At 39.5% G+C, this 11828-nt stretch overlaps 1 protein-coding gene across 1 annotated transcript; it reads left to right on the forward strand.

Annotated features, from left to right (window-relative positions):
- The first annotated feature begins 699 nt into the window (after positions 1 to 699).
- Positions 700 to 10904, forward strand: LOC119737911 (uncharacterized protein C5orf49-like). Its single transcript, XM_038212563.1, has 3 exons — positions 700 to 972; positions 4368 to 4484; positions 10572 to 10904. The coding sequence occupies exons 1-3, from the start codon at positions 799 to 801 to the stop codon at positions 10728 to 10730; spliced, it is 450 nt and encodes a 149-aa protein (XP_038068491.1). The 5' UTR covers positions 700 to 798; the 3' UTR covers positions 10731 to 10904.
- Positions 10905 to 11828: the final 924 nt, after the last annotated feature.

The following is an 11828-nucleotide window of genomic DNA, read 5'->3' on the forward strand; positions in this document are numbered from 1 at the left end:
GATGGGAAGTTTTCGGATAACATTTGCGCACATTGTCTAACTGCGGTCTTGAACAGCTGCAGTCAGATGCTTTATACATAGGACTCAGGCCACTTCCTTCACAAGATTCTGTTAAGCTCATCAGCCTATCCCAGGGTTCAAATATAGCACGGCGGGGGTACGAGCGAAAGAGGAAACTTGTATTATTTGATTAAAAGATGGCATCAGGTGCAGTGTACCAGAGCATGAAGTAATTAGCAGGTCATTGGGGAGAATGTGTGGGCGGTTTGAAGGTTAACGTCCAGCCGGAACCGCTTAGTATTGGTCCCTTTGCACCCAGACGAATCACAGATCACTTGGTTATTTGCAATTGATGTAAGATGTTCCACCTCAAACGGAACTCATCATGTTGCACTTGCGTAATGCGGCGACGGGGGATGTTGGGGTTTTCAACTCGTGAATGATCTAGGAATGCATTTCTTTCTTTTAGTATAACTTTGCACATTGAGGAGCGCATTTTTAATATCGTAAGAAACACCTGTGCCGAGGAAAGTTTTCGCGAAGAGCGCTCATTGGCTGTGTAATTGATTGGTGTTAAATATTCATGAGAAGCCGTGTTTGCCTTGGATACGCCACTCCCACCGTACACAACACATCTTCGAGCTAGACACTGGTACGCGGCAAGTGTGCAATGTACCGTGCAGAAACGCGTGAACCAGCACAGCCAGTTAGTAGTAGTGCACGCATGTAGTAGGGAAGTACGGCGGTAGTTTGCGAGTGTGTAAATTCTAAGATTCTTTATCAAATTCAAGCCTCAAAATGGAAGTTGTGACAGCAGTTTTAGAAAATCTGAAGGAAAAGGGAGGTGATCTCAACCGATATCCCGGTCTGATGGACAATGGTGAACCAGTAGCGGCCAAATCAGCATTTAGTTACGTTCCAACAGTTCGAGGTGATCCGAAGGAACATTCAGTATTCAATAGCACGCAAAAGGTAAACAAATTCGTTCACTTCCTAAACTAAAGAATGATCTTGCTTCTATATCTACCTTTGTTTTTTAACCGTTTACGTGATGTTCAACATTAATAATTGTTATCTTATATACAGTGTCATTTTCAAAGAATAATACATGTTTTTGCGGCTGCCTTTTGTATTTAAACTCAAGTTGTATGCTTTTTATAGCTCCATGTCCCATGATAGTTGGAGTTACCCAGCCCTGAGTTTTATCATTGGGTTGTCATCTAGGGCTGGAGCGCATTTTTCTCGTAACTTGTAGTATTTGCAAAATAAATTTGGAAAATGTTCAATTTTGTCCCCGTTACACACTAATTGCAACTGCAACTCACCCCAAACTTGCCTGGAATAACCATTACACAGGTCCTTGAAGTAAAAAACGATCCACGATGAAGATTCAGCCTACAATTGCAGTGAAAACAGGAGGAATAACCGCTAACTTGACAACCTTGCTGGATTGGCCAGGACCGCTATTGGTTTGTGCACAAAAAAAATTGTGTACAATGAATGGCGGTCGATTAACAGGCACAGAGAGCGATCGCTGTCAACTACTCGTTTTTGCCGGCTGCGCTGGCTGTTGGCGCATGACGTCACGCGGAAGCGTAACACCCGATGACTGTTTCATGCACTAGTATAAGGTTTACCACTCGCATCACAGCTTTGGTACTGGAACCGCAACCAATAGTGCATGAAACAGTCATCGGGTGTTACGCTTCCGCGTGACGTCATGCGCCAACAGCCAGCGCAGCCGGCAAAACGAGTAGTTGACAGCGATCGCTCTCTGTGCCTGTTAATCGACCGCCATTCATTGTACACAATTTTTTTTGTGCACAAACCAATAGCGGTCCTGGCCAATCCAGCAAGGTTGTCAAGTTAGCGGTTATTCCTCCTGTTTTCACTGCAATTGTAGGCTGAATCTTCATCGTGGATCGTTTTTTACTTCAAGGACCTGTGTAATGGTTATTCCAGGCAAGTTTGGGGTGAGTTGCAGTTGCAATTAGTGTGTAACGGGGACAAAATTGAACATTTTCCAAATTTTTTTTGCAAATACTACAAGTTACGAGAAAAATGCGCTCCAGCCCTAGATGACAACCCAATGATAAAACTCAGGGCTGGGTAACTCCAGCTAGCTCCATGAATGATTGATACAAAATGATAGCCCCACTTGTGTGGCCTCCATATTGTAGTCTGGTTCCCAGACCAAAAGATTCTGACTAGGCCTATTCCAGATGAATCTTAGGTCAGGTAGCCTCCGGTAATACATTGTATTACATTTTACGTCACGTGACTAAAACGGGAGGAATTCTTCCTTTTTCCGAAAATGTCCGAAGTTTGCCGAGTTCATTTCGTCGACAATCGGATAGCGCCGAGTATTTCCGAGTTTAATATAGGATTAATTAACTTCTAATTGCTTATTAAAAACTTTTTAAAATGAGTGGATAATTAATATTCATTGCTTTCATTATAAAGAAAACTTGAAATTGAACGACGATTTTGTGCATCAAAATAGGCCTATACTCGGATCGTAGAGGCGAACTTTTTGCTGTGTCATGTGCTATTTTGAATTTGACGACCGTTACGGAGATTTTCCAAAACTCAGTCTTCATTCGGCTCCGCCTGCTAACAGTGCTATTTGGGTGCCTAATTTTGAAGAGTCCAGATCAACATTAGTCAATGTTATCTTACAGAAATATCAAACTGTATGATCATAACTGTATGATATTACGAAGCAAATAATTTACTTACAAATTTGATCAGAACATTAAAAGCTATCAGTGATAAAGCGAAATCGGAAACGAAGCCGAGCTTTGAAAAAGGGCCGTCAATGTCGTCATGTTTAGTTTTAGCCATGGAAGCTGCCTGACCTACAATTTAGACGTGAGCGTCGGGAATAATTGTCAGGTCTAGGGACCAGACTCTCCATATTGCTGTGCTGTACGTACAGCACAGTAAATTTGTTTTTAATAAAAAAAAAAAAAATTAATGAAAATTCCACAAAAGATCAATTTTTAAAGGTGTTTATTTTTGTTGGACTGGGCATCAAAAGAAGCTTTATGCAGTGGCATATGCTGATAATTACGGTCCTTTTTGGCATTGGATGCTTGATCAATTAAAAAAAAGCTTTTCAAATTTATTTCACAAAGAAATTAGACTTTGAGTTTAAACTAATTATCTGAGAGTTAAAAAGCAATAAGCTTTTTTAATGAACATTCCACAAAAGATCAATTTTTAAAGGTTTTTATATTTGTTGGACTGAGCATCAAATAAGGGAACAAATATATTGCATGGCAGGTATTTACAATTTATGCAAATTAGGCATATTTCCACCACTTTAATTGTTATGACTATTAGTATGTCATTCTAGGGACCTTATGGAAACGCACTATGGTGATAAAAACTCTGTTGCAATTTGTGTCACGTCAAACCTTAATTTGCCTGGACGATGAACAGCCATATAGTTTATGTATGGAATTAACAGACCTGGAATTCCATGTGTTAATCAAAAGTGGTGAAGTAATGTTGTACATCTCAAGTTGTCCTTTATGTTGTGCCTTTGACAGTGATTCCTTTTGGTTAATTGTCGTGATATAAATTATGAGAAATGCTATAGTGCAGGAATCTTTAATCAGATGTACTTTTGTAGGATACCACTTTTCTCCACATATACCCCAATGATGGTCAGTCAGTACAAACAGGCACGGATCCAGAGAGGGGGGGGGGGGGTTCAAAACACCCAAGGCCAGCTCTGACTCAATTTTATTTCCATAGAAATATATACACAATTATGTGAACCCCCCCCCTCCCTGCTGTGTCAACCCCTCCCCCCCCCAAGAAAAAAAATAAAAAATGTCCCCCTGTGCACAACATTTGGACCGAGCCATTTGGGGTACGGGGGTATTTGTAATGTAGTGTTTATGATTGTCTGGTTTGAACAGTTCCCCCTTTGCAAGTATGGTACAAGCCAGCCCCCCCCCCCCCCCCCCCCCCCTTAAATGATTTTACGGAGGCCAAGTGTCTGGGGGAAAGGCAATTTTACAACTTTTAAAAATCACTTAAATGTTTAATGTTTCTAGCCATTTCACAAAGGCTGACGCACTTCGGTGCTTCTAAGGTTTCAACATCATTAATCATTCGTGCTATTTATGTTTAACTAAAAGGAAGATCGTGTGCCTTTTTTATCATTCTGATTTTGTTTAAACTTTTTGGAAAATTTGCAAACGGACTTAGAATTTTGTTATGTGGACGTGCAAACGTCACATCCTTAACAAAAACCTGATCAAAGGAAACTATTTTGATAATCATAAATATTTTAGATTATTTCTCGTAAATTTTGCATTTAAATATTATATTTCATTTTCATGTTTGTTTTACAGCCCAGACCACATTCCACCTACGACAGATTGTTTCATAAGCAAGAGGGATATAACAACAAGTTACATCGATGTGACAGAGAGCATGCAAAGTCCAAGGGTTTGACCGTTAATGATGAGGTAATTAAATGTTGCATGCTTTAGTTTTATCGTACGCTGGTGTTATCTTTCAATGGAGATGGAGTATACCGAAGCAATGGAAAGGGCAAAGATAAATTAGCCTAGAACTCTAAAAGTAGAGTAGATCATTCGTCATTTGTGCATTTGTTTGGTTTAAAGCAACAAAAGTTCTCAAATTCTAAGGCGGGTGCTTAACAACTAACACCTGATGAAGTTTTAGCTCTGTGAATGCTGCAGTATATTCTGAGAAAACAATATTCTGGGATCTCCATTTCAATTCAAATGTTGACATCAGCATCCGGAACACGTTCTCATTCAGCCGATTGCAGCTATACGATGTCACGCACTGAACCGATGAATATTAGCAACCGTGTGCGAGTGTGCATCATGTCAACGCTTGTGCACATCCATTCATGGATTTGCCTAATAACCAACTAGTAACGGAAATTTCAAAAAAATGTGTCACTTGGATCATCTTTGGAAACAACCTTCTTTTACCGTTTTCTTCAAAATGACAGCATGCCAGAAGGAATCATTTCACAGGGATGTTAGTACCATTAGGCCTACTATCTTTAAACAAATTAGGCTTTTAAACACTAATTTGGTCAGTTACTTTTTGGATAGCTGCAAATGATCTACTCTTTAATAGCACTAGGGCATTGAAAATTGTCTTAAAACAAGAAAATAAGTGAAATATCAATTATTAACAGAACGAGGCAGTAGATGTATTTATGTTGTTTCAGGGCACCTGTAGATCATTCTCAAATGCACATGGATGGTTTAATGAGATGCATGCAGTGGTGTATCACTATCGGTTGGGGCAAGGTCGGACTCCATAACACAATTTTTTGGGGGCAAAATTTTTTTGGTTCCCTGAAAAAGTGTGTCTACAAATTTTCCGCCCCTAATTTAATATGAAAAGGGGAGGGGGGGGGGGGGCAGTAGGACTCTTCATGGCATTGGTAGGACTCTTCATGGCATTGTTAAGGAGCAGATGCACAATTAAACAGGCGGTTCTGGGAGATTGAACCTCGTGTGTCGTCACAAGCGTCTGGCAGGCCAGCAGTGCCAACAACAGAGCCCCTCTGCAAGGCCTAATCTCCTGCTAATCCCCCATTGCCCACCGGTGACGTCGAAGGCGTTGAATTTACATGTAAATGGAATCTACCGATCAATTGAGGGTGAGAGGAACGCGGGCTTGACTTGATATGTTGACACTAAATGTACATGTATATGTTTCTCTCTTCTTATTCACGTTAATCAGCAGATAGTTTTCTGTTCATTTCATTGAAATAAAGGCTCTAAGATTCCACGCCCAGTGACGCAACCTTTGGAATAGTATTTGAATTTTCGATTAAAACACAATCTGTTCACGTCTTCAAACTTTGATTGAGACAAAACTCCATTTAATCATTACTTTAACGTGCAAACATTAACATAAATAAGTAACAACCAGGTCATAGACTCTGTCCGGGTTCAAGTTGACATTTCCAAACCTCACCATAGAAGGTCGGTCCTATAGAGCGCTACTAAGTAAGATGCTGACGTCCGTCCGGCTGAAGAGTTCATTGGACGGAGAGAGCCTGCCACCAAATGCACAAAGCGGTTTGAGCAAAGAGGAGGTTCGGGAAAAAGAATCCGGTCTTCAACAATGCCATGCAAGAACCGAATGCCTTCTGGGATGGCCAGACATTCGATGGTTTTCCCATCAGCAGTTCACACCACCCCTGCAAAAGCGAATCACACCCATTCAGCGACTACGAGAAAATTCACCCAATAGTCGCCAATGGTTCTAGGACCAAGTGCTTGGTGAACAATGAACTGTACAACGAAGTGCTCTTTGCGGTCCAGCATGCAACCAGACGTCCAAGAGAATTGTCCCTAACAAAATGCGAGAAACCCAACTGTTTGTTTTGTGCATCTCACCCTGTCCGCGCAGTCAAAGCTGTGGCTGCAACTCGCAAGAATCGCGGCATCATGCTCGTTCCTGAAGAATAAAAAACACACGCTGGGCACTTCCAAACGTAGCTTGAGTTGGCGGCTTCACCAGATGACATGGGCGGGGCGGACAAAATACTTTCCACATTACATGTTCTCATCAAAGGAAGACAAAAAGCGGCACTTCAACATAGAAGTATTTCATTTCTAGACTTTTGGAACCATCAGCTCAATTTTTTTTAGCTGTTTCGGTGTACACACCGAAACAGCTCTTGTTTTTTTTTTTTTTTTTTCTCTTTTTTTTTTTTTTCTTCCACTTTTTTTCCCATAGGATAACACGTGTTTTCGTTCTACAACGCACTTTTGGACTTTTTTCAAATCCGATCGACTTCAAACCTGGCACACACTTAGACCACCATCTGAAGATGTGCGCCGAAACTTTTCGTCACGCTGACGTCATCACGTGATTTGTTATAGATTTTTGAATATTTAATTTTTCTCATAGACTTTGTACACAGAAATTTAAAAAAAAATGTCAATTTTCAGAGGGCATTTTCGACACTTTGCCAGTAATTCATTTACACCAATCTCGAAAAAGGCCCAAACCGGAAGTGGCTTATTATTTAAAAGTGGTAATAGATATGATCTTGCTTTTAACGGTGTTAGTCTCTTGGCTGATAGTATTCTTCAAAATCATCTACCGATGACGTCATGCAATCTTCGAGCGCCCTCTAGCGACAGGTTGAATATTTTCAAAAATGTATGTTGAATAGATGTCTGTGGCGAAGTTTGTCGGAATCGCCTAAATATTGGTGTATATGATGACCTTGACCCACTTAAGACGTGTGCAAAGTTTAAGGTGTATGACGTCATCAGACCGGAAGTTATAATAAAAAGACCCTTTTTCCTTAAAAAATTCCTGAAAAATCAACCATGGCAGTTTTTGTATTAGTTTTTACTTTAATTGTCTATTTAAAGGTAGGTCTAAAATATTTCAAAGCTTCAAGGCAATAAGCAAACTCGGACATGCCCTGCGCACGCTTAAAACTTCAGGTTGACAATAACTCTGCTTTTAAACATGCACAGTCCACAATGTACATGTACATGCACGTACGTTGTACATATCGTATGTCAGTCAGCCCGCGCGCAGCGCACGTGCAGCTGAGGTCAATCCTGTCCACAGTGACCGTTTTAGCCGATTTCCGGCTATTACTTTGACAGATTTCATGTTCATGCATAGTCAGGGACGTAGGATAGACACTTTTTGTATAGAATACGCATGTACATGTTCATTCGACCTGGATGAAACTCCTTTACGGCAGTCATTTATAAAACGGTCGAAACAGCTCAGTGTTTGTCCACAAACACATTTCTAGTTTTATATTATTTTTCTTAAACGTAAAAGGTACACAAAGAATTGAAACTTTATGTTTTGCTGTCGGTGTATAAATGGCCTGGATATCTCACGCGAATAGCTAGCTGACAAATGTATTCGTAAACATAAAGTCAATATATTTGTGCATTTCGAAAGAAATAGAATTGTTTGCAAATAAGATAAGTAATATGCGTTTACTTTTAAAAGAGACCTTGTTGATAAAAGAAAAACACTTTGGGATAATATAAAGGAATTTTAAGACAAATACATTCTTACCCTTTTACAATTTCATAAGTGTGTTTTTATCTCTTCAAAGCAAATTTATGGATAATACAGTAGTTGTTATATCTCGTCGGCTTTTATCTTTTTAGATTTGTCTTTCTCATATTTTTTTTGTAACACTATATTAATTGTTTCAACGGAATGGACTTTATGTAAATGTTTATGCTTTATCATAAATATTCCAGCAATTCGGCGTATGGCTGCAACAGAATATATGAATTAAACCATTCAATTCCAAATGTAATTCAACTCTTATCTCTATCTAGTTGCAAATATGGTGCTTTTAGTTAATAAATATTTAACGTCATAAAACCCCACAAGCGTGACCACTAATCCTGCAATCCCCTAATTATACAGGGTCGACTATTGACGAAGCCTTTTGTGCACCAAAGTGTCCCAATCAACTTGAACCTGCTTTTTTTGTTCGCAATAACCTGGGTGGACTGAGCTGAAGTTGACCCCGCACTGGAGGAGAATATTCATGAATGCATTGTTGGTATGCATTGACGTCCAACCCCGAAAATCCTCAGTTTACCGTGCGGTAAAAACTAAAGTAAAGTCTGTCACGAGCCAATGTGGCCCATCAGGCCGGTGTTTATCTCCGGTTTCCTTGGCATGAAACGACTGAGAATATTTCTACTCCCCCTGAATGGGATGCCAGTCCATCGCAGGATTACTCCCAAGCTAATGCCGGTACCCATTTATACTCCTGGGTGGACAGGGGCAAGTGGGGGTGAAGTGCCTTGCCCAAGGACACAATATATGGCCAGCGGCTGGATTCGAACCCTGAACCCTCTGATCACGAGTCACGAACCCTAACCATTAGGCCACACACTCACCCAGACTTACCGCCCGGTACCGCACAGTTTATTGCGATTAACACAGGAGAACCGCCTGTTTAATTGTGAATCTGCCCCTAATGCTATACACAGTGGCTGCCTTTTTTTAGACATTACGTTTAAATCAAAAACAAAAAAAATCGGGTTTGTATTTTAAGGGGGCCATGGGGCAAATTAGGGGAACTATGTGTGGTCCACCCCCTCCAACAGTAACATTTGGCCATTCTAAGAGAGAAAAATGATGGCATTGCAATGCTACCTCACAACCAGCACAAGTAATAATACCCCCTCCATCTTTTAACTTTTTTCTACGAACAAAAAAAAAGAGCAATATTCGGCAGCTACATCACTGTACCATGAATATTGAAACACAAAGATAAGGTCAACCAGGGATTTTTTCTTTGTGCTGACATGCAGTGAATGCAGAAAATAATTAGGTCACCAAACACGGTTTCTTGTTCTGCAAATATTTAGTTCTTGAAGGAAAATGAGTTCAAGATAACGTTTCTCTCCATGGAAAAAAATGTCGGCTGAAATTGTGTGACAGATGTCAGCCTTTGTCGGTTGATATAGTGTTGCATGTGTTTGTGTTGTTATGCTGGTGAAATGATCAGCATTTATTATCATTTTGAGTCTTGATATGGAAGATATTATGTGATCCATCATCTGCTATTAACACGTCACTCCAGCAGTATTACACGCTATAATGACTTGCTTTAAATGATCTCCATTTCCTAACGGTTCCAGATGGACAATATTAAAGGCGTTTAAGATCATTTGCTTTTTGTGCATTTTGTTTGTTCCAATTAATAACACCACTCAAATTCCAAGAAAAGAATATTCAAAACCTAACCTGTTGAAGTTTCAGCTCAGTGGATATTACACTTTTCCAGAAAACAGTGAAAAGCCATGCACAACCTTTTCATCACAAAACACGATTTCGTCTATAGCACTCTTTATTTCCAAAGTCAGTTGACGGATCATTGGAAATCACCTACATTTCTTGTTTTCTTCTAAATGACAGCAAGCCATTCAAAATAATTTCACAGGGCATTCATGCAGTACCAGTACGATCTTTAATCAAAGTAAACTTTTGATATGCTGCAGGTTACTTTTGGGGTAAATGCAAATGATTCTATATGCTTTTTAAGATGTAATCATTTAAATTCTATACTAATAACCTGGTATATTTTGTGGAATGTAGTACCAACTTTGGTTTTTAGTGCAAATGTAAAAAAAAAATAGTAATAATAATAAGAATAACAAATAAATTTTAAAAATGGATAACATAGTTAGGCCAAAAAAAGTCTTCGCATTCTGGTCTAGAACTTAATTGCCCCAAAAGTGGAGCGGTGACACATTTTTTTTTGTTTTACTCGTTTTTTCTTCAAATGTCGGCTGATGACTGCAAATGGTGCCCGACTAAATTTAGTGCAAAATGTGAGAAAACCCAGAGAGGCCACATAAAGCTCATACTCGATTGTAACCCCATCTAAAAACACATCAAAATTGTGCAGCAGCAGGATTCCAGTCAAACCAGTGAGTTTGGCGGTTTTGAGACATAATACATTGAATTTTTTTTTAAATTTTGCCGACGCGCACGCAGACCAGAAACCAGAGCCTTATGTTTTCTTCTTTTTTTCCCCTTCTCAGGAAAAGGAGAAGATTATTCCAACGTTATCTTCCACTGTATACGGACACCGGTTGCAGAATTTCAACGATCCACCGGGCAGGGACCACGTGCGTATCGCTCACGTTCAGACAGAGTTCTACAGTCGGACAGGTATAAATATATCAACAGAGGAGAACTGAAGAATAGGAGGATTCCAACGGTTACCAGGGATCCAGTAACACTGATGGGTAAATGGATAATGAAGAGAGGGTCGTTGGATATGGACAACTACACCCTCTATAAAAGTGATGGCATTCAGTGACCTGTGACATTTGACGTTGTGCCGTCACGCTCCAGTGTATCGTAACGGTTGGTAACAGGGTGACCGTTTTAGCCGAATTTCGGCTAAATTTGACAGAATTTTAGTAAAAAACGAGTTTGACAGAAAATATGGAAGAATGAATTTTTTTGGCAGATTTCAGGCAGAAATCTCCAAAAATGGTTATATAACAGAAAAACATAGCAAATTTGAAAAAAAAATGATACATTTGTTTAAAAAAGCTTCAATCTGTTCAAGCAAACCCTTTTCTTGCATAATGGGACGGGTTGCCTCTATCTACTGGGGTTCACTTGGAACTGGACTTCATGACATCTGTGACTATAGGTTGTTTATACATGCAATGTAATTTGAACCTTAATTAAGGCAATACTACAACATCTGCATGTGATTTATAGTACATTTCGAGTGATTCTGGGGAATTTGGCAGATTTTTAAAGTGCATGTAGCAGAATTTTGGCATGACCTTACAGTCATCCTGGTTGGTTAAGGCAGGCATAGCATGGATGAATCTGGACACATGACAAATGTGCATCACGAGGCCCCCTTCAATGGAGAAACCATTGTGCACACTATTATACAAAGCAATTAACTGCCCTGTGATGGATTATCTAACTATAGCTAGCACAATGCTGTCACCATTGAATGAGGCCTAACCTTCCTGATCGTGGTATCGTGACCAGCTCTGGTCTATATTGTTTTGTAGATTCTTTTGTAATTACATGCATGTGTACAGTGAGCAGTTTCTTTTGATAAGCATCGCACAATGCAAGCAAGTTTGATTTTTTTTTGCATTACAAATTTTGTAGAATTTTGTTAATCAGATGTATTTGAATTTGAACTGAATAGCATGTCTAGGTATTTTACATTGCTTTGTATATTTTTTTTTAATTCTAGGCCTTTAAAAATGATAAAATTGTGAATCTTTTATTATCGTTCTTGTTGATGTACACTGTTAAAA

Source organism: Patiria miniata, unplaced genomic scaffold (genome assembly GCF_015706575.1).
Source record: "Patiria miniata isolate m_02_andy unplaced genomic scaffold, ASM1570657v1 HiC_scaffold_3, whole genome shotgun sequence".
Classification (NCBI taxonomy): Eukaryota; Metazoa; Echinodermata; class Asteroidea; order Valvatida; family Asterinidae; genus Patiria; species Patiria miniata.